The 21,510-nt window shown below is 43.7% G+C and overlaps 1 protein-coding gene across 1 annotated transcript in view; it reads right to left on the reverse strand.

Annotated features, from left to right (window-relative positions):
* Positions 1–21,199, reverse strand: part of LOC140472980 (transducin beta-like protein 3) — a 65,320-nt gene extending 44,121 nt beyond the window's left edge. Inside the window, exons 1-10 of the mRNA XM_072567548.1 lie at positions 21,087–21,199; positions 15,605–15,656; positions 14,849–14,944; positions 13,199–13,246; positions 5,093–5,234; positions 4,601–4,685; positions 4,204–4,374; positions 3,803–3,878; positions 2,075–2,171; positions 108–316 (exon numbers count right to left, since the gene is read on the reverse strand). Coding sequence (XP_072423649.1) covers positions 108–316; positions 2,075–2,171; positions 3,803–3,878; positions 4,204–4,374; positions 4,601–4,685; positions 5,093–5,234; positions 13,199–13,246; positions 14,849–14,944; positions 15,605–15,656; positions 21,087–21,118 — 1,008 coding nt within the window. The 5' untranslated portion in view covers positions 21,119–21,199. The remainder of the gene's footprint in view (positions 1–107; positions 317–2,074; positions 2,172–3,802; positions 3,879–4,203; positions 4,375–4,600; positions 4,686–5,092; positions 5,235–13,198; positions 13,247–14,848; positions 14,945–15,604; positions 15,657–21,086) is intronic.
* Between the last annotated feature and the right edge of the window lie 311 nt (positions 21,200–21,510).

The raw sequence follows: 21,510 nt of genomic DNA on the forward strand, positions 1-21,510 counted from the left end.
CTAACCACAATCAGCCTCTGAAGTGCAAGGTTTTGTTGTTGCTAAGTGGCATTTACTGAGCTAAGCAGGATTTGGGGGAGAGGATTTGATTTACATTTTCTACTCACCTGGCGCGTAAGGTTCAAAGTGCATAGGTCATAGGTAAGAATATTGTGTTCAGCAGTTACTGTGGTTAGTTTCTGCGTTGCTGGAACAATGGCACAGTGGGTCAGAGATTGCTCATCCGCATCCCCTTCAGTAACTTTCTGAAGTTTACCAGGCACACACTGTGAGTACACGCATCTTCCAGAGTAAGCTTCCCAAACTCGGAGGATCCCTTCGGGTGTTTTAGAGGAAATTACGAGATTTAAAATACAATCGATATAATCAAGAAGTCAATAAAGTTAAAAATCACTGACAGCGCTGACAGAGGAATCGCCATCGGGTTTATCACCTTGGTTGCCAGCACACAATGCAAGTGAAAAACAAAGCAATGTCAACCATCACCTCTACTGTTAACACCCAAAACTCAGCAAACATCTCATTTGGAAACATATCCAAAGGTGCTTTGTAGGTGAAATTAAAAACTTAGGCACAGAACCAAAAAAGCAGAAATTCAAAGTAGTAAACAAAACATAGAACAAAGTGGCTCTTAGAAGAAAGTGAGATATTTAATCCATTCTTGCTTTCCCTCATGTTTGGTGGCTTGCATTGCCCATAATGTAAACTTCTGATTGGCTACAAGGGTGGTGGTGGTTAATATTCAAAACACATAAAAGGAAGAAAGAGATGCAGAGGGATGGTGGGTGCTTGGGAGATGGTCCATGAATTCCAGACTGTAACACCTAGATCAGGCTCAAGTGATGTAAATGTAATATCATCAGAGCCAGAGCCAGTGGCAGAGAATGATGGTCCTTACACCCCATTCTCCAGGCCCTGCGTGATTAGTCCAGTTCAAAAGGTATTTAATGTTCAAGGTTCCTTTAGTCACAGAAAAGCTCCCCCTCTCAGCTAAATGGGACCACTCCTCTGCTTTGGTAATATTACACCCATGACCTGCTGTCATGTTGCACCCTCGAGAGGGCTAAGCAAGTGCTATTTTAGGGGAAATGGAATTAAAAGTGGGGGAGGAGGAAATAATTGGACCGTGTCATGCAAATATAATTCAGTCCTGATTCTTACATTTCTGTGGTTAGCAGACCTGGTTCAATTCCACCCTCAGGCGACTATCTGTGTGGAGTTTGCACATTCCGGCTAGGTGGGTTAGCCATGGGAAATGCAGGGTTACAGGGATAGGGCAGGACAGTGGGTCCGGGCGGGATGCTCTCCACAGGGCCGCTTTGTGCATTGGAGCGATTCTATCCGTAGATTCATTCAGGACTTGGATATCGTGGCATAATTAAACATCAAAGCTTGCAAAATGTCCGGGAAGCTGGGGAAACAAGGTTGCTTTAAAACGGGGGGACCTTGCCTGTAATATAAGCAAAGGACATGGGAAATCACAAAACCAAAGCTCTACGTCCCCACCTGGGGGAGGGGAGAGACAATCACAGGGATTTCTAAAGGAAAGGAGAAACACCAAAGTGAGCTAACCAAGATGTAAAATTTATAATATTAGAAATGCAGATCATTAAAGTTTCAAAATTACATTTCAGGCAAAAACAAACTGCTTAAAGCTTGAAAATCTGAATCTGTCAACTCAGCAGAATACGACGATTCACATTATAAACAAATATACTCTGTACAACTCTAGAATACTTATAATCAAATATCGTGTATAAAATACAATAAGCAGACAACTTCTGGAACTACTCTAGATCATTAATTGTTTAATCTGATATAATTTCATTTGGGTACCACAACTTCTGTCACTTTTGAGAATCATGGCAATTTTTTCAAAACACAAAATATTGATAGCTTTTGGAGCACAGTGGGCTTCTTGATAAATCCACTACAGTTTGAACGAAACAAGCACCTTGAGTAGACTGCAGTTAGTTCTGATGGCAAGTGTGTTTTTTTAAATCATAGAATAGCTTTTCCGAAACAAGCTAACTGTTTGGTTTGGTCACTGTTCAGGAACATGCTTGGTACCTACCTTTACTGCCTGCTGTGATAAGATGAGGTTCTTTGCCCGTCACTCCCAAGGCAGTGAAATCTTCGTTCTCCGGCAGTAACACTACTGCTTCCACAGTCTGTCATGAATCAGAGAAAATTTACAAGGACATTAGAAGACGAGTGAGGGATTAGAAACAGTTGCTCAAGAAGTTACAGAGCAGTTCAGAAAATCTTTTTCTTAGAAATCTAATGTATTGGAGGAAAAGCTCTTGCAGAACTATGTTACAGCCTAAGGAAACTTTAAATGGTTTCCGAACAATCGGGAATGGATTATATATTTTTTCTCCACAGGGTTATTAGTAGTAGATAAAGAAAAATCTGTGCTCAGGATGAAACAGATGTCTTTCAAACGTCACAAGTAAGCCACCTAGTGGGAAAACTGAGCAATAGCGGTGGATATATACAGGACAGCTGGACAGTATCCATCCACTTACTGGGAGTGACGTGGTGATTTCTTTTGGGTTTACAGCACATTCAGCAATTAACAGACCTTCCCTGAGATGACCATCTTGAGCTGGAAGGTCAATTTAGCTGGTGTTCATCACATGACACCATTTGGGGCAAGGAATTGAAGCACACAGGGAGAATGCTGTAATAGACGTGCAGTAAGTGTTGACTGCCATTTCAAATACTTGTTGGGGCCCAACGAAGAGACTGCAGAGTAACTTGGTGGCCAGAGTTTGCCCTTAACACCCTCTCCTAACCAGATGCTTTGGAGTAGACAAGGTATTAATATGGATTTCACACACTACTTGTAAGGTTAGCCACCATTTCACATTTACTAGTCACTCGGAAAGGTTAGCCACCATTTCAGGTTTACGAGCCACTGAAGCTCTGAAGAGAACTCTGGGAATTTTTATGGATGCTTTGTTCATGTTTCACCAATGTTCTAGCACACTTGCTACAGAGATTTTGAGGGGTTTACCTGAAAGGGGTATAATGAAACTTTATCTATTGGACAGCTACAAGAGATAGGATGTGTTTGGTCATGGAACCTCTTATGTGTGTCTTGGTCTGAATGAGGAATGGGAGGAGGACACAGAGCCAGACATAACAGCACCAAGAGCTGCAGGAGAGAAGGACAGGAGTGGGAGGTGGTGTCCTTCTCCAATGCAAGTACAGGACATCCTTCCTTCTCTAGACCATCTCCAGTAGGCCACTGCCACTGCAGAAACACTCTCGCTCTCTCCCGCTCTGTAGCCTGTTACGAAATGTCAGATATGGTACTTCATATCTTCAGTGGAAGGTGCATGCAAGGAGTCATCATACACCATACCATAAAAATAGAGCCCAATCTGCACTTCAGTGTCAAAATGTGCAGGAGAGAGATTCAGCACCTTCAAGTTCAAATGATGGAATCAACAATTAGAACCATATATATTCTAATCAACCCGCTCAAAGATGTTGTAACACACCCCCTGGAGCAGGTGGAGGTTGAACCTCAACCTCCTGAGCCAGCAGTGGGGACACTACCTACTGCACGACATGACCCGCATTGACATTTTGGAGGAAAAACTTTGCATGAAATGCGCAATGTTTCACTAATACTGCATCTTTAGGTACCTGACACAATCAACATTATTAACCAATTACTGGCAGGAGAAGCCAGGCACAGCTAAGCATATATGACTCATAAATGAAGGGTTTTTTTAAAACCTTTCCAGTTTTGAAAATAGTGTCAATATCAGAAACTATAATTTCAACTCACCTCATACACAGGAACTGTTCTCTCTGATTTGTATGTTTTCAAGTCCCATACAATATAGATTTTATCTCGGCCGGAGCTGTATAAAGTAAAGCATTGTATTATGCTCAAAACTGTAAGTTCAATCTGGAGTAATTGGCTGAATCTCTGTTAAGAAGGTTTGTTGACCTACAAATTCATCTAACACAGTACTAGCCTCCCTTTCATATTGATGATTTAGTTGGTAAAATGAACTTCAGATTCTTTGCAATCGAGAATCACAACTACATTGCCCACAGTGGAAAGGGAAGGCAAATAAAGGAGATCTAAACTATCATCGAGGATCCTAAACATTCATCTAAAACACAAGATTAGTCACATTAGACGACATATTACAACCAATCTGTCCCAAATGTCTGCAGTACCTGACAAGTGTATTTCCATCTGGAGTAAATGCCAGGGAGGTCACAGAGCTGTAGTGAGCATCCAGCACCATCATACATTTACTGGTGCTGAGGTTCCAGAGCCGTATCTTATAGTCCATCGAAGAGGAAAACAGCTGAAGACGTGATATGTCAGGATGAAATTCAACCAAGCTGCAAAGAGAGAGTGAGTGTCACCAAAAGAGAAGGGAAGTAGGATCAACACAAGCTAACAGCTTCTCTATGACCATCTCACACCCAGCCTTCGGAACAAGCACATTTTTGCCGTTTTAAATTTACAATGCAACACCACAGTTTCTTATTTTCTGTTTAGCTACATTCAGCATTGATTACAATGGCCAGCTTCTAATATGAAGTCCCACAGTTAAATTTTCCTTACTGAACTACTCCAGAGGAACCCTTCAGATTGTGCGTGCAGTACTGCTTGATGACATCCCAAATCTTGATTGTGCTATCACATCCTCCTGCAAAAGTCAACAAACAAACCACGGTGGTTTCATGGCAGCTACTGAGAAGCATTTCCAGTCAAATGTAACATCAGAGCTCAGAGAAGGAACAAACAATTCAGCTCCTTGAGCCTGCTCTACCGTTTAATACGACAATGGCAGATTGTATCTGGGTCTCAACTCCACTCTCCATAACCCTTCATCCCATTACTCATTAAAAATCTGTCTCTCTCATCCTTAAACTTCCTCAACACCCCAGAATGTGTCAGATGCTGGGTCAATGAATTCTACAGATTCACAAGCCTTTAAGAGTTGATCAAGTTGATCCCATTACAACCTACAAACTCACCAATGGCATCCTTTTGCATGTCACAATAGACTAAGTTCAGGGAGTTAGAGACAATACATCAAGGTAAGTCTCATACCTGTAGCCAATAACGTTGAGGTAGAATCAAAAGCCATGCTCGCCACTGGACTAGTGTGAATAGCTTTCCAAGTACGTGTACATGCATTCTCTTTCCAATCCCACTGTTTCAGGAGTAAGGCACGACTACTTGTCACCAATATCTGCCAAGCAACACACAGACATATAATATTAAGCATCACACTTGACAAAGATTTTCAGGAGGTGGCAAATATGATAAATAGTGGGAATGGGAATGTATGGACTTCTGGAAAATTTTGACACAGGGGACTGTTGCAAAAACTTAAACACATGGCATGAGGTGAAAAAGTGGGAATTGGGATTAACAATTTATTCAGAGGGATAAAGGTGCCAAAGACAACATCCCAGAGCAAGTGGAAGTGGGATCTTTTCTGCTTACCATGCATGACACTGATTTGATATTGGACTAAAGCAGGGTCTTCCAAACTTTTGATTCTTGACCCCCAGTAGGCCAAGATCAGGGTGCTGTGGATCAGAGAAGTGCTCTCCAAATGCAGAAAATCTAAACATCAGAGGCATAGCAATATAATTCATATCATTCAGACTGCAATGCAGCGATGTAATTCATGTGGTTCATAATGTAACTCACAGTAACTCTTTCCATGAATCAACAGAACTACAAAAGATATTGCTGTGACCAGTGGTGTGCCACAAGGATCGGTGCTGGGTACACTACTTTTCATCATTTGTATAAATGATTTGTATTGGAGCAGAGGAGGTATAGTTAGTAAGTTTGCAGATGACATCAAAACTGGAGGCGTAGTGGACAGTGAAGGTTACCTCAGAGTACAATAAAGATCTTGATCAGATGGGCCAGTGGGCTGAGGAGTGGCAGATGGAGTTTAATTTAGATAAATACGAGGTGCTGCATTTTGGGAAATCAAATTTTAGCAGGACTGATACAATTAAGTGTAAGGTCTCAGGGAGTGTTGCTGAACAAAGAGACCTTGAAATGCAAGTTCATAGTTCCTTGAAAATGGAGTCGCAGGTACATAGGATAGTGAAGGCGGCGTTTGGTATGCTTTCCCTCATTGGAGTATAGGAGTTGGGAGGTCATGTTGCGGCTGTACAGAATGTTGGATAGGCCACTTCTGGGATATTGCGTGCAATTTTAGTCTCCTTCCTATCAGAAGGATGCTGTGAAACTTGAAAGAGTTCAGAAAAGATTTACAAGGATGTTGTCAGGGTTGGAGGGTTTCAGCTATAGGGAGAGGCTGAACAGGCTGGGGCTGTTTTCCCTGGAGCATCGGAGACTGAGGGGTGACCTTATAGAGGTTTATAAAACCATGAGGGGCATGAAATAGACAGTCTTTTCCCTGGGGTCGGGGAGTCCAGAACTGGAGGGCATTGGTTTAGGGTGAGAGGGGAAAGATATAAAAGAGACCTAAGGGGCAGCTTTTTCCTGCAGAGGGTGGGACGTGTATGGAATGAGCTGCCAGAGGAAGTGATGGAGGCTGGTACAATTGTAATGTTTAAAAGGCATTTGGATGTGTATTATGATTAGGAAGGGTTTGGCTGGGTAATGGTAACTGGGACTAGATTAGGTGGGATATCTGGTCAGCATGGATGAGTTGGTCCAAAGGGTCTGTTTCCGTACTGTACATCACTATGACTCTAACATGGAGAAATATGCTCAAGAGTCCCAAATAGAATTCAGTGCCACCATTTTGTAGGTGAAATTAAAGTTGGCTAGTCTTGTCTGCTTGAAATAGAAAGAATAAATATATTCCCTGTTATACAAAGGACATTATTAAGCTGGAGAGGGTTCAGAAAAGACTTACTTGGATATTGTCAAGAGCAGAGGATTTGTGTTATAAGGAGAGGGCTGGGGCCTTTTTTCATTAGAACATACAAGGTAGAGAGAGACATTATAGAGTTTTATGAAATTATGAATGGTATAGTTAAGGTGTATAGTAGGTGTCTTTTCCCTAGGGTGGGGATTTCAAGACTACTGGGCATATTTTTAAGGTGGGAGGAAAAAGATTTTAAAAAATATGAGGGTCATTTTTATTGTTACACAGAGAGTAGTCTGTGTTTGGAATGAATTCCCAGAGTAAGTGGTGGATGAGGGTTCAGTTACCATGTTTAAAAGACATTTGGGTAAGTACATGGATAGGAAAGGGATATGGGCCAGGAGCAGGCAGGTGGGACCAGTTTAGTTTGGGATTATGTTCAGCATGGACTGGTTGGACCGAAGGGTCTGTTTCCATGCTGTATGACTATGAAATTAGGAGATAAAAGAACACAAAGACCTCAGATTTTCTCTCCAGTGGTAAAACTGCACTGACATTAGAACTAGAGAAAGGTTACAGTACAGAAAATGGCCAAACAACCTGCTGGATCTGTGCCAGTTGAAAGAAAACAAGCTACCCATTCTCACCCCACTTCCTACCACTTGGTCTGTGACCTTGCTGACTACAATTGGTCAGCTGCAGATTCAGATTCAAACTCCTTTCAAACAATTTGAGGGCTTACAGCTCAAACTGGGCAGTGAATTCCAGACAGTCACCACCCTCAGGGTGAAAAAAAGTTTTCCTCATGTCTACAAGACCATAAGATTATAAGAGATAAGAGAAGTAGACCACTTTGCCCATTGAGTCTGCTCTGTCATTCGACCATGGCTGACAATTTCTCAATCTCATTTTCCTGCCTTCTCCCCATAACCCTTGATCCTCTGACCAATTAGAAACTCTCTGTCATAAATACAGTCAACGACCTAATCTCCACAGCCCTGTGCAGCTGTGAGTTCGACAGATTAACCATCTGCTGGCTGAAGAAATTGCTCAGCCCAGTTCTGAAGGGTCATCCCTTCACTCAGAGGCCGTGCCTCAGATCCTAGTCTCTCCTCCTCGTGGAAAAGTCATCTTCATGCCCACTATATCCTTTCAGTATTCTCTAAGTTTCAATCAAATCCTCTCCCTATCCTTCTAAGCTCCATCAAGTACAGACCCAGAGTTCTCAACTACTCCTCATATGACAAGCCTTTCATCCTGAGGATCATTCTTGTAAAGGTCCTCTGGCTGCTCTCCAACGCCAGCACACCCTTCCTTAAATACTAGTCCCAAAAGCTACTCACAACATTCCAGATGTGGTCTGACCACAGCCTTGTACAGCCTCAGCAATACACCTATGTTATTGTATTCTATCTCTCTTGAAATGAACACTAACACTGCATTCATCTTTCTAACTGCCAACTGAACTTGCATGTTAAATCTAAGCAAATCCCAAACTTGGACTAAGTTTGTTTGTGCTTCAGATTTCCGAAGCCTTTCCCCATTTAGAAAATAGTCCAGACATTTGTTCTTCCTATGAAAAGTGCATGACCTCACACTTTCCCACATTGTATTCCCTCTGCCACTACTTCGCCTGCTCTCCCAGCCAATCCAAGTCCTTCTGCAGCCTCCCCGCATGATCAACACTAGCTGTCCCTCCACCTATATCTGTGTCATCTGCAAACTTAACAACAATGCCCCCGATTGCTTCGTCCAGATCATTAATGTATAATGTGACCAGCTGTGGTCCCAACACAGACCCCTGTGGAACAATACTAGTCACCCACTGAAAGACACCCATTCATCCCCACTCTCTGCCTTTTGCCAGTCAGCCAATCCTGTCTTCACGCCAGTACCTCGCCCTTATCATCATGGGCTCATCTTATTGAGTAGCCTCCTGTGCAGCTGTCAAAGGCCTTTTGGAAACCCATTGGCTTTCCTATGTCTAACTTGCTCATTACCTCCACAAAGAATTCTGACAGATTTGTCAGACATCACCTCCCCTTGATGAAGCCGTGCTGCCTCGGTCCTGTTTTACCGTGCGTTTCCAAGTAATCCTCAATCTTGTACTTGATAACAAAACTCTGAAATCTTACCAACGACTGAGGTCAGGCTAACTGGTCTATAGTTTCCAGTCTTCTACCTCCCTCCCTTCGTAAACAGGAGTGCTGCATTCGCCATTTTCCAGTCCTCTGGAACCCTCTCTGACATTGGTGATCTTTCAGGAATCACCATCGATGCCTCCGCGATCTCCTCAGCTATCTCTCTCAGAACCTTGGGCTATGGTCCACCTAGTCCAGGTGACTTATCCACTTTCCGATCTTTCAGCTTCCCCAGCACCGTCTCCTCAGTGATGGCCATTACACTCACCTCTGCCCCGACTCTCGTGAAATTTAAAATTTGTGTAAAGGTTTGTAGCTTGGGTGCCGGTGGCGTGGTTGTGGGTATGTTTGCTGAGCTGGGAAATTGATTTGCAGGAGTTTCATCCCCTGTCTAGGTGACAGCTTCAGTGCTGTGGAGCCTCCTGTGAAGCACTGCTGTACTGGGTCTTCTGGTACTTATTTGGTTCTATTCCTGCTGCTTCCGGTTGCTCATTGTAGTGGCCAGAATATTGGGTCTAGGTCAATGTGCTTCTTGATAGAGTCCATGGATGAGTGCCCTGCTTCTAGGAATTCTCTGGCTGTCCTATGATCGTTGTGTTGTCCCAGTCGAATCTGTGGTCCCCGTCATCTGTGTGTATGGGACAGCTGGTCATGGTGTTTAGTGGCTAGTTGGTGTTCGTAGTTGTGGACTGCTAGTTGTCTGCCTGTTTGTCTTATACAGTATTTCATGCAGTCTTTGCATGGAATCCTGTAAATTATATTAGTCTTGCACATGATGGGTATCGGGTATTTTGTCCTGGTGAGTTGTTGTCTGAGCGTGGCTGCCAGTTTATGGGCTGTCATGGATCCCAGTGGGCGGAGAAGTCTGGCTGTTAGTTTCGAGATGCTTTTTTACATAAGGTAGCACGGCTAGTGAGTTAGGTCGTAGCATGTCCTCATTGTGTTATCTGTCTGTTAGGCATCTGCGGATGAAGTTGCGGGGATATTCGTTTTTGGTGAACTCTGTAGAGGTGTTCTTTTTCTTCCCTTCATAGGTCGGGAGTGCTGCAGTGTGTTGTAGCCTTTTTGAACAGGGTGCGAACGTAGCTTCTCTTGTGTGTGTTTGGGTGGCTGCTGTTGTAATTCAGGACCTAGTTGATGTGCGTGGTTTTCCTGTACATGTTTGTGGTGCATTCCCTGTTCTGTGTCCTTTCTACCAGCATATCCAGGAATGGGAGTTGGTTGTTGGTTTCTTCCCTTCTGGTAAATCTGATCCCTGCCAGTATGGTGTTTACGATCCAGTGTGTGTTCTCGATTTCTGTTCTCTTAATGATAACAGAAGTGTCATTTACATATTGGATCCAGAGTTCAGACTGGATTTGTGGGAGGGCTGTTTGTTCCAATCATTGCATCACTGCTTCTGCTATGACCCCAAAGATGGGTGAGCCCATAGGTGGTTCCATTGATCTGATCGTATATTTAGTTGTTGAAGGTGAATGTGTCTTCAAGCACAGGTTTAGCAGTTTGAGTGTGCGGTCCTTGTTGATACGCTCCCTGTCGTATTGTCAGTCCTGCCTGTCCAGAAGGTTGGCTATTGTCTCTCTGGCGAGAGTTTTGTCAATTGAAGTGAACAGTGCCATTACATCAAATGGGACCATTGCTTCATCCTTGTCTGTGTTTATGTTCTTGATGTTGTTTTGGAATTCCTGTGATGATTGTATGGACTGTTTGGAACCGCTGATCAGATGTTTTAGTTTTTGTTGGAGCTCTTTTGCCAGTTTGTGTGACGGCCTTCCCAGCAGTGCTACAATGGGTCTAAGTGGTATGCCTGGTTTCTAAACTTTGGGTCACTTGTAAAATCTTGGTGTAGTCGCTTTCCAGTTTCATCCTTTGTATGTCAATCCCGGTTATTAGTCCGTTTTTTTGTAAGGTTCCGTAGTATGTTGCTTACTCTATTGGTTAGCTGTGGCGTGAGGTCAAACTCCCTCTCCTGAAATTCTTGCATGCTTGTGGTGTCTTCCATTGTGAAAACTGAGACAAAGTACTTACTCAGTTCCTCTGCCAATCTTTGCTCCCCATCACTAATTCTCCAGTCTCACTTTCCAGTGGTCCAATGTCCACTCTTGTCTCTCTTTCTCTTACCTTTGAGGTATTCTTAAAACAAAATCTCGCAATCTTCTTTTATCTTATTAGGTAGCTTACTCTCATGCTCCGTCTTCTCCTCTTACTGCTTTTTTAGTTTCTTCTGCTGGTTTTTAAAGGCTTCCCAATTCTCTGGCTTTGCACTAACCTTCGCCCGATTGGATGTTTTTTCTTTTGTGGTTATGCCAGCTCTGACTTCCCTTGTCAGCCATGGTTGCCTCCTCCTCCTCTTAGTATGTTTCATCTTCCTTGGGATGAATTTCTGCTGTGCCTCCCAAATTACCACCACTCCCCCCGCCCCCCCCAACCTCCTGTCACTGCTGCTCCACTGTTTTCCCTTCCAATCAACTCTGGCCAGCTCCTCCCATAAGTCTTTGTGGTTACCTTTACTCAATGCCATTACATCGGATTCCAGCTTCTTCCTCTGAAACGGCAGGGTGAATTCTCTCACATTATGGTCACTGCCCCCTAGAGGGGTCAGCTCCCTGATCAAGTCTGCCTCATTACACATCACCAAAACTAGAATTGGTAGGAGACCTTACCACAAGCTGTTCCAAAAAAATCCATCTCATAGCCAGTCCACAAATTTCTTTCCTTGAAATCTGTCACCAACCCTGATTTCCCCAGTCCATCAGCATTTTGGATTCCCCATGATTATTGTAATAATGCCTTTCTATTTCCTGATTTATTTTCTTCCCCACATCCTGATTATTGCTAGGAGGCTTGTGCATTATTCCCATCAGGGTATTTTCTCCTTCATGTTCCTCAACTCTACCCATACATATTCAACGCCTTCCGACTCTATATCACTTCCTGCTATCGATCTAATTTCCTTTTTCATTAATGAGGCAACAATGCCCCCTTTGACCATCTGCCTGCCCTTTTGATTGGATAACTGTCGTAGAATCCCTACAGTGCGGAAAGAGGCCATTCAGCCCTCAAGTCCATACCAACCCTCTGGGTGGAGACCCACACAGACATGAGGAGAATGTGCAAACTCCACACAAACAGTCACCCGAGGCGGGCCTTGAACCCGGGTCCTTGACACTGTGAGGCAGCAGTGCTAACCACTGAGCCACCGTGCTTGCATGTTTAGTTCCTAGCTCTGATCCCTTTGTAGCTACGTCTCTGAAGTATACAAAATTGTATCTGCCAATTTCAATCTGCACTACAAGCTCATTTACCTTGTTTTGTATGTTGTTCCTCTAATCCTTCAACAATCTGTGTGCTTGGTCACTGACTTCTCCAACAGAGAAATCTGGACTTCCCTGTCCACTCTATCCAAATATCTCATCATTTTGCACACCTCAATTAAGTCACATCTCAGTCTTCAAACTCGGTCAATGGAAGTCAACAGAGTTGGCAATGTATTTTCTCTGCATCTTTTACCAAACCTGCTTCATCTCACTATTGAGCTCCTGTTCATGTTGAATAGATCTCGTCCAACTGAGCTGAACATGGCCAAGCAATGTGCAGCTTCAAACGTTCGCAACCACTTTGCGATGGCACTGAGTCACTTTGCAGTTTTTGTCTCAGTAAATGACCAGTTAGTGACAGTGGTCACTGGGTGGAGGATATGTTGAGAGTTTCAATCATTTTATCTCCTCTGTTTTTTAGTGAGAAAAAGAGTCCTCTGTCATCCCTCTCAAGCAAACCTTCTAATGGGTTGGAACAAAACACCGCAGATGCTGGAATCTGTGCTGAAAACAAAATGCTGGAAATCACAGCAGGTCAGGCAGCATTCACAGATAGAGAGAGCGAGAGCACAAGTGAGAATGAGAGACAGATAGCAAGAGAGCAGGTGTGCATGAGAGAGAGAGCAAGCTCCAGTCGAGATGACTCTACATCAGAGCTCTTCTAAACAGTCTATCGATTGATCATAATTATAATCAATCAATTGCTTCCAATCTTTCAGTTTTTGGAAAGTTTTGATCTGCCGCTGGTGTAATGAATTGCAGGATTGCACGAACATGTCTGTGCTAATGTAGCATATTGTATAATTTAACAATGTCAGACCACAGTGGAAAATCACATCTTTGTATATAAATGATAGTTCAGAAGAGTGAAAGCATTTCCGTTCCCAATAACTACCTCATCATCAGGGCTGAGACTGAAGCAGGTAATGTCTTCTTGATCCTCCTGCAAGAAAAAGAAGCAGGAAAATCTTAATCAATGCAAAACAAAATTCATTTGTGAAACCAGCTTGAGTTTTTACCTCTGTATATAATGTGGAAAATAGTTGAAAAATTGACTCCAACTACGTTTTTGTCCAGTCACCCACATTGTCTAATTTATTCTATCAGTTATCACAGATAGTGATCAGTCCAGTCTGGGATGGGTCACTTATTTTCCATTCACTGAAATTCTTAATATGAAATATTTGTCTGTTATGCTCCTGGTTTCTAACTCATAGTCATAGAGATGTAGAGCACGGAAACAGACTTCGGCCCAACCCGTCCATGCCGATCAGATATCCCAACCCAATCTAGTCCCACCTGCCAGCACCCGGCCCATATCCCTCCAAACCCTTCCTATTCCTATACCCATCCAGATGCCTTTTAAATATTACAATTGTACCAGCCTCCACCACTTTCTCTGGCAACTCATTCTATACATGTACCACCCGCTGAATGAAACGTTGCCCCTTAGGTCTCTTTTATATCTTAAAAAAAACACTCTATAATTTTAAGAATTTAACACTAGATTTGGGGACCTCTGTCAGAGGAATTTCTACATTTGTGGATGACATCAAATCACAGAAAATTTTCAACTCAACAAATCGTGAAAGGAAATTCATAAATTTGTACAATTGTAAAGAGCATGGCTTTTCAGAGGCTAACCCTTGACCCTCACTGATCACAAAAGGGGCAACCAGAGGCCCTCACCCATGCTTTCCAAGTTGGGATACTAGTTATCTCAGCAAGATGGGGATTGGAGAGGTTCTAAGTTCAATGCATTAAATTGTCTTTAATTGACTCCTTAAGAGTCTCAACAGCTTGGCAGCTGATCATAGATTCAGAGAATCCATACAGTGTGGAAACAGGTCTTCGGCCCAACAAGTCCATAGCAATCCTCCGAAGAGTAACCCACCCAAACCCATTCCCCAAACCTATTACTCTACATTTACCCCTGACGAATGCACCCAACCTACACATCCCTGAACACTAAGGGCAGCTTAGCATGGCTGATTCAACTAACCTGCACATCTTTGGACTGCGGGAGGAAACCCACGCAGACAATGTGCAAACTCCACACAGACAGTTGTCGGGGGCTGGAATCGAACCCGGGTCCCTGGCACTGTGAGGCAAGTGTTAACCACTGAGCCACCATGCCACCTTAGAAAGTACCCAACAGACCTTCTTGCTCAGCACTTAATCGCTAAGGTGACGAGGAGAGGATGAGTTTCGTGAAAAACTCGGATTGTTTTCATTGCAGCGGCAGAGGCTGAGGAGAGATTTGTTAGACTTCTATAAAATTATGAGATGCACAGATAGGACACACAGTCAGAATCTTTTTCCCCAGGGTTGAAATGTCTAATACCAGGGGCATGCATTTAAGGTGAGGGGTGGGGTGAGGGGCGGGGAGAACTCACAATGAGAAACTTAGCCCCTCAATGGCATAGTGTGGAATGTTTCTCCTGGTACATAAGTGGGAGGCCTTGGACTGTACCCCATTATATACTAGAAGACCTCAGCAGCAGCACAAGGAGCTGCAAGCATTCATACTGAAGTAACTCTGTACCTGTTCAATACTCCTTGTCACCTTTCCTGTTCCGATATCAACGATATTAACCTTCGTTCCACAAGTACAGAACATGCACGTTCCATCTTTATTTATCTGTGATGATAGAACAGGCTGAAGTAAACGCGTCAAAACAAAGCAAAGATGTTTCCATCTCCAAACGGACAATGGGAGCCCAAAATTAGACACAAACTGGTCAGGAATACATTTTCTGTTTTACTACTGTTTTAGATAGAATACAAGATGTAAAGGTAAGCTAAGCAGAATTCAAAAGGGGCAGCAATTGAAGACAGAGGAAAGAGTGGAAGAAAAGTAGAACTAATATCACATTTCAGTAACTTTTTTACTGCAACACTGGATTTGCCCCACCAACATGATACACTTCATAAACAGGACGATCAAGAGTTGCTTGGTTGACCTTCTTCCTCTTTCAGTTAGTCTTACATCTACCTTTTAGTTCAGGAAATGCCAATGAACCAAATAACCACTATTAATAAATGTCTCTTGACACAACTGAATCCCAGGCAAACATGCCAAGAAATTCAATGGATCTGGGTCTTAAAATGCAGAAGTAAAACCATAAAATCAATCTTTATCAAATCATTGATTTTCAGTTATCTCGTAAAGTCACATTTATGAAACAGCAATATCAAAATTGTACGACAGAAACCCTCATTTCAATATTTGGTAGCGATTATACTACCCATAATTAAAAGCTTAAGTATTAATTTAAAAATTGCAATATATTAAAGATACCTGTACTTTTCCTCCTTTGTAAAATGGTTCAATCTTGATGGAAACAGCATAGCTGAAAGAGATTTAAAAATTAAGTTAAACACAACTGAGAGAGGAAGCAGCAATTTACCAAGATCTTACACTTGAGAGAAACAATGCCGATTGGATTTCCATGGCTGACTGGCCATGCTGAGTGGGCAACCCATTTAAACACCAGTAATGGCTGGTGTGACAGGAAAGAATAGGAACTAGCTGACTTTTGCTTCTTCAATGTTTCTTCAATCTTTAACACAAGGGGAATTTCCCATGGGACAGGTGAGTCTGACTATTGTAAAAGCACTGCTGCCATTCTAACTAGGAACGCTGCTTTCAAACACAAGAAACGGGCTTTCGGGAATTTGTCAGATTACATCAGGAAGATGTTTGCTTGCACAACTTGTTCGGGGAAGAGTTTGTTTCGGAAATAATTTCAAGTGGCTTGGTCTGATGCCCTGGAGTCTCTTTGTTGCCTTTAATCAGTACTGCCCTTTTGTCAACTTTCACCACAATCTGGGAGCAGTCTCTCCAGTTCTAACCAGGTCCTCTGATGAGGAACGAAGGGACCAGCAAGGCCTCCAGCAGCAGCAGTAGTAGCAGGCTCACCCTCATCCATCACGTGCTGCTGCTCCTCAAGACCGTGTCAGCTCCCAGGCAGCGATACGCCCAGAAGCTAGGATATGCAGGCAGAGGATTAGCTTCCCAGTCAACTCATCAGGAGTGCAAACAGTTGCTGACACATAGAAAAGTACAGCACAGAACAGGCCCTTTGGCCCACAATGTTGTGCCGAGGATTAATCCTAACGTAAAATAAAATAACTTAACCTACGCTCCCCTCAATTCACAGATATCCATGTGCATGTCCAGCAGTCATTTAAATGTTCCTAATGACTCTGCTTCCACCACCACAACTGGCAACACATTCCACACATTCACAACTCTGTTACATGAACCTCCCTCTGACATCTCCTCTATACCTTTCTCCTAATATCTTAAAACAATGACCCCTCGTACCAGTCAATCCTGCCCTGGGGAAAAGTCTCTGGCTATTGACTCTATCTATTCCTCTCATTATGTTGTACACCTTGATCAGGTCTCCTCTCTTCTTCCTTCTCTCCAGAGAGAAAAGTCCGAGCTTATTCAACCTTTCTTCATAAGGCAAGCCCTCCAGTCCAGGCAGCATCCTGGTAAACCTTCTTTGCACCCTCTCCAAAGCCTCTGTATCTTTCCTATAGTAGGGCGACCAGAACTGGACACAATATTCCTAGTGCGGTCTCACCAGGGACTTGCAGAGCTGTAGCAAAACCTCACAGCCCTTAAACTCAATCCCCCTGTTAATGAAAGCCAAAACATCATATGCTTTCTTAACAACCCTATCCATCTGGGTGGCAACTTTGAGGGATCTATGTATTTGCACACCCAGATCCCTCTGTTCCTCCACACTGCCAAGAATCCTGTCTTTAATCCTATATTCAGCATTCGAGTTTGACCTTCCAAAATGCATAATTTCACATTTATCCAGGTTGAACTCCATCTGTCACTTCTCAGTCCAGCTCTGCATCCCGTCTATGTCGCGCTGCAGCCTGCAGTAGCCCGCGATACTATCTAACCTCTAACCTTTGTGTCATCTGCAAATTTACTAACCCACCCCTCAACCTCCTCATCCAAGTCATTTATAAAAACTACAAAGAGCAGTGCCCCAAGAACAGAGCCCTGTGGGACCCCACTCAACACTGACCTCCAGGCAGAATACTTTCCATCCACAACCACTCTCTGCCTTCTGTCGGCCAACCAATTCTGAATCCAGATAGCCAAATCTCTCTGTATCCTATACTTCTTGACTTTATGAATGATATCCGATACTTCCTGACTTTATGGATGTAACCTTCTGGAAAATGACCTTCCTGTGAGACAGCCAAGTGGGGGAACATTGTCAGGGATGGTCAGGTCACTGCAGACCTGTCTTCCCTCACCTCCTTCCTCGACTGTCAAATCTCAGAAAATGCAAATAAATGATATGCATTTTGAAACAAATTGCAAACCAAAGTCTTGCCAGAACAAGTTCTGCCAACATAAGTCTTCCTTGTTTAATCTGACAGGTTCCAGAAGGTTAACAATCACACAACACCAGGTTATAGTCGATCAGGTTTATTTGGAAGCGCTAGCTTTCGGAGCACTGCTCCTTCATCAGGTATCGAGTGGGGCAGGACCATAAAACCTTAAGTTATCTCGAAAATGTGACTTAAAAGAAGCTTGGGAATTTACATATTAATGAACCAAAACCTGCAACCCGTTCTAAAAGATGAAAGACAATTTAGGTTTGTTCAATATATTGTTTTAATTGCATAATGCTGTGATCTTTTGCTATAAATTCTGTGTCTTATGATCCTGCCTCACTAGTTACCTGAAGGAGCAGAGCTCTGAAAGCTAGTACTTCCAAGTAAACCTGTTGGACTATAACCTGGTGTTGTGCGATGTTTAGGTTTGTCCAACCCAGTCCAACACCGGTCCTCCACGCCAAGGTTCCAGAAAGCCCATGACAACAGTATTTCTCAGGCTTAAAGTCAGAGTTCTTAGTGAGATCCACAGAGAAGAAGCATTTACAATTTACTCCCCGTGCCCCAAATGGATTTCCACTTGTATTAAACAGTAATGTTTTAAGTTGTTGATACCCTCCTCGACAGTAAGAAAGTCTGATTGATTAAAATCCAGCCCCTTATCCACAATTTCTTAAAAGTTGGGCGAGTATCCAAGTTTCACCCACAATCTCTTGAATATTGAATTACCCTAGACATCTATGCTATATTTTACATTGTGCCTGGCCATGGAATAACATATGTATAAACTCTGCAAGGAAATCTATATGGACATTCCATGCAGAAACAGAATAGATCAGCAATTTATTGTCACATGCATTTTTACAAAAGAAATACAGTGACAAGTTGTAAGTCACCATAACACAGCATCTAAATTTATGACAGAAGTCATTAAAAAAAAAGAAAAAAATTATCACAGTTTAAATAGTAACTCCTGAGTTGAGGGTACACTGGAAAACCAGGCCAAAACCTCCATGCTGGGACTAGACCTTGACACAGGACTGCTGGAAGACCTCCATGCCAGGACAAGTACACCACCCCATACCAAGATTGCCTTTCCTGGACAAGACTGCCACACTGGCAGACTGTCCGCTGGGCCCAGGCCCATACCACCATACTGGGCCATTGGAAGCCACCTGGTATGCTACTTGAGAATATCCATACTGCATTCACAAACATCATAGTTATAATTTACAGATGTAAGGAGATGGTCTATTATCTCCTGTGCCTTCCTTCCCATTTTCTATCTTTGTAAACAGTGTAGTCTCAGAAGAAACCATGTGGCCATTATTCAGAGGCCTCCCTCCACTTCACCCCACAGTGCCAAATCATTTAGACCATAACTCCCAAGAGTGCAAGGCAACATATTTCCACATTAACAGCTGCAGATGCACCTGAAACGACTGTCATGAACTATGTAACTAAAAAGGCATCAGTTGCGTAACCACACCACATAACTCAACAAATCTTGTTTGATGCAAGAACTCTGGCTCATAGTTTTGATCCAAAATAAAAACACTGTTTCTAGTCCTCTAGATTATTTCAGCAAAAATGGTTGTACCTCAAATTTACTCATCACTGTTTACTAGATGATTCATCATTCCTGATGAAGGGCTTTTGCCTGAAACGTCGATTTCGAAGCTCCTTGGATGCTGCCTGAACTGCTGTGCTCTTCCAGCACCACTAATCCAGAATCTGGTTTCCAGCAGCTGCAGTCATTGTTTTTACCTTGCTGTTTACTAGATAGTCTGATTGTTCAAAAGGTATCACTTGTTATAATCCAGATAAAATTATTTAATCTAGCAATAAATTACAATCACATGATGAAAACTTTTGAATGATTTTTTTCCCTCCTCAATTGAAAAGATAATTAAGGAATGCATTCCAATGTCCTGTTTTAACATCAGGGTGGACTGTTTTGGGATTTGCACCAATGTTAACCTCAGTCAAAATGAAGATTAAGATCCCAACTTGACATGTAACTACTCAGGAAGGGTCATTTCAATGCTTCTCTTTCACACTCTAGTGTAACTGAAGCTACCTTTTTCTAATATTTATATTTAAACCTAACCAACCGCAATTTAAATGTTACCAAGGCTCCCATTTATAAAACACTTGCATTTAACAAATAAAAGCAATCTATTACAGTTTGCTGGAAATCTGACATAAAAGCGATTTTGGAAGAGGAGTCATTTTGGAATTGAAGCATTAACTCTTTTTCTCTACAGATGCTACCAAACCTGTGGAGTCTCTCAAACACATTGTTTTCATTCCTGCACTTAGTAGGTGAGGACTCTGCCAAAGCCAATACTAGGCATTTGAACAATTCTCTGTCTCACTTAGACAAGGGACAAGGAGATCTACTCACTCAAACCTAAAATACGTTTCCTAGCCACAACAGGGATGTTATCCCAAGGGTGACTACAATATTTTCTACAAAACCTTGCAAGATTCCGACGCACACATTACTTTTGTTGTTCCAGCAGGTAACAGAAACCTTGGCTGCTCCACACTCTCAGGGACTCATCTGTGAGGAAGTTGACTTCATTACATGTAATTTTAACACACACATTGGTTCAGTTTGAGGAGAGTTTCAGCAATCACGCCACAATGGGGAGGGATCTCTGGTGACCTTGGCACAACCCGATGTTATCAGAATCTGACTGAGGAACCTGGGGTGCTGCTGTCCCCTTTCTCTCTCATGGCTTTGGCTGAAGGTGGGCCGGGAGAAAGGATGGTGGTGGGTTGGACAGTGGTGAGGGTGAGGGTGATGGAGGGTTGGGGGTGAAGATGGAGAAAGGAGGTGGTGGTCTGGGGGGGGGGGTGGGAGTGGGGGGGGTGGTGGGGGGATGGGGGGATGTGGGGGTGGGGATGGCAGGGTGGGGATGTGGGGACGGCAGGGTGGGGATGATGGGGGGGGAGGATGGGGGGGAGGATGGGGGGGAGGTGGGGATATGGGGTGGGGGTGATGGGATGAGGGGGGGACGAGAGGGAGATGGGGGAGGGATGGGGGGGATGAGGGAGGGATGGGGGGGATGAGGGAGATTAGATTACATAACATTACAGTGTGGAAACAGGCCCTTCGGCCCAACAAGTCCACACTGACCCTCCAAAGCGCAACCCACCCCTACATTTACCCCTTACCTCACACTACGGGCAGTTTATCATGGCCAATTCACCTGACCTGCACATCTTTGGACTGAGAGAGGAAACTGGAGCCCCCGGAGGGGACCCACCAGACAGTCGCCTGAGGCGGGAATTGAACCCGGGTCTGTGGCGCTGTGTACCACCGGGGGGATGGGGTGTGAAAGGATGGGTGAGGGGATGTTGTTGGAGGGAGACGCCTCCCCCTCCGTCTGCCTCACACTCACTTTGTTTTGAAGTGTACAGCGGGACTCGCCATGGCCCCGGGATCACTCCCCTCCGTCTCCCGGCCACAGCACGTTTCCAGCTCCACACCAGGCACTTCCGGCGCGCTCTGTTCGCGTCACAGGCGGCGCCGGCTCGATGACGCGCACTGATCCCCATGACAACGGCAGACTGGGAGCGAGACGGCGCCACACTGCACTCTGGTGGGAGAATCAGGTTACTGCAAGCGCTCACGCTGTCCTCTCAGCCACCTGATGAGAATCACTGCACAGGCTCAGGCCGTTCCGCCCTTCCAGCCTCTGCCAGCCCTTTGGCAGAAGTTCCCCTTCCCCCATACTCGAGCCAATTGGTCCCTTTGGAATTGGATACATAATTGAAGGGAAGTATTTCTGTTTCTATGAGGAAAGTAGGGGAGTAGCTCAAACC

Source organism: Chiloscyllium punctatum, unplaced genomic scaffold (assembly GCF_047496795.1).
Source record: "Chiloscyllium punctatum isolate Juve2018m unplaced genomic scaffold, sChiPun1.3 scaffold_486, whole genome shotgun sequence".
In the NCBI taxonomy this organism is placed as follows: domain Eukaryota; kingdom Metazoa; phylum Chordata; class Chondrichthyes; order Orectolobiformes; family Hemiscylliidae; genus Chiloscyllium; species Chiloscyllium punctatum.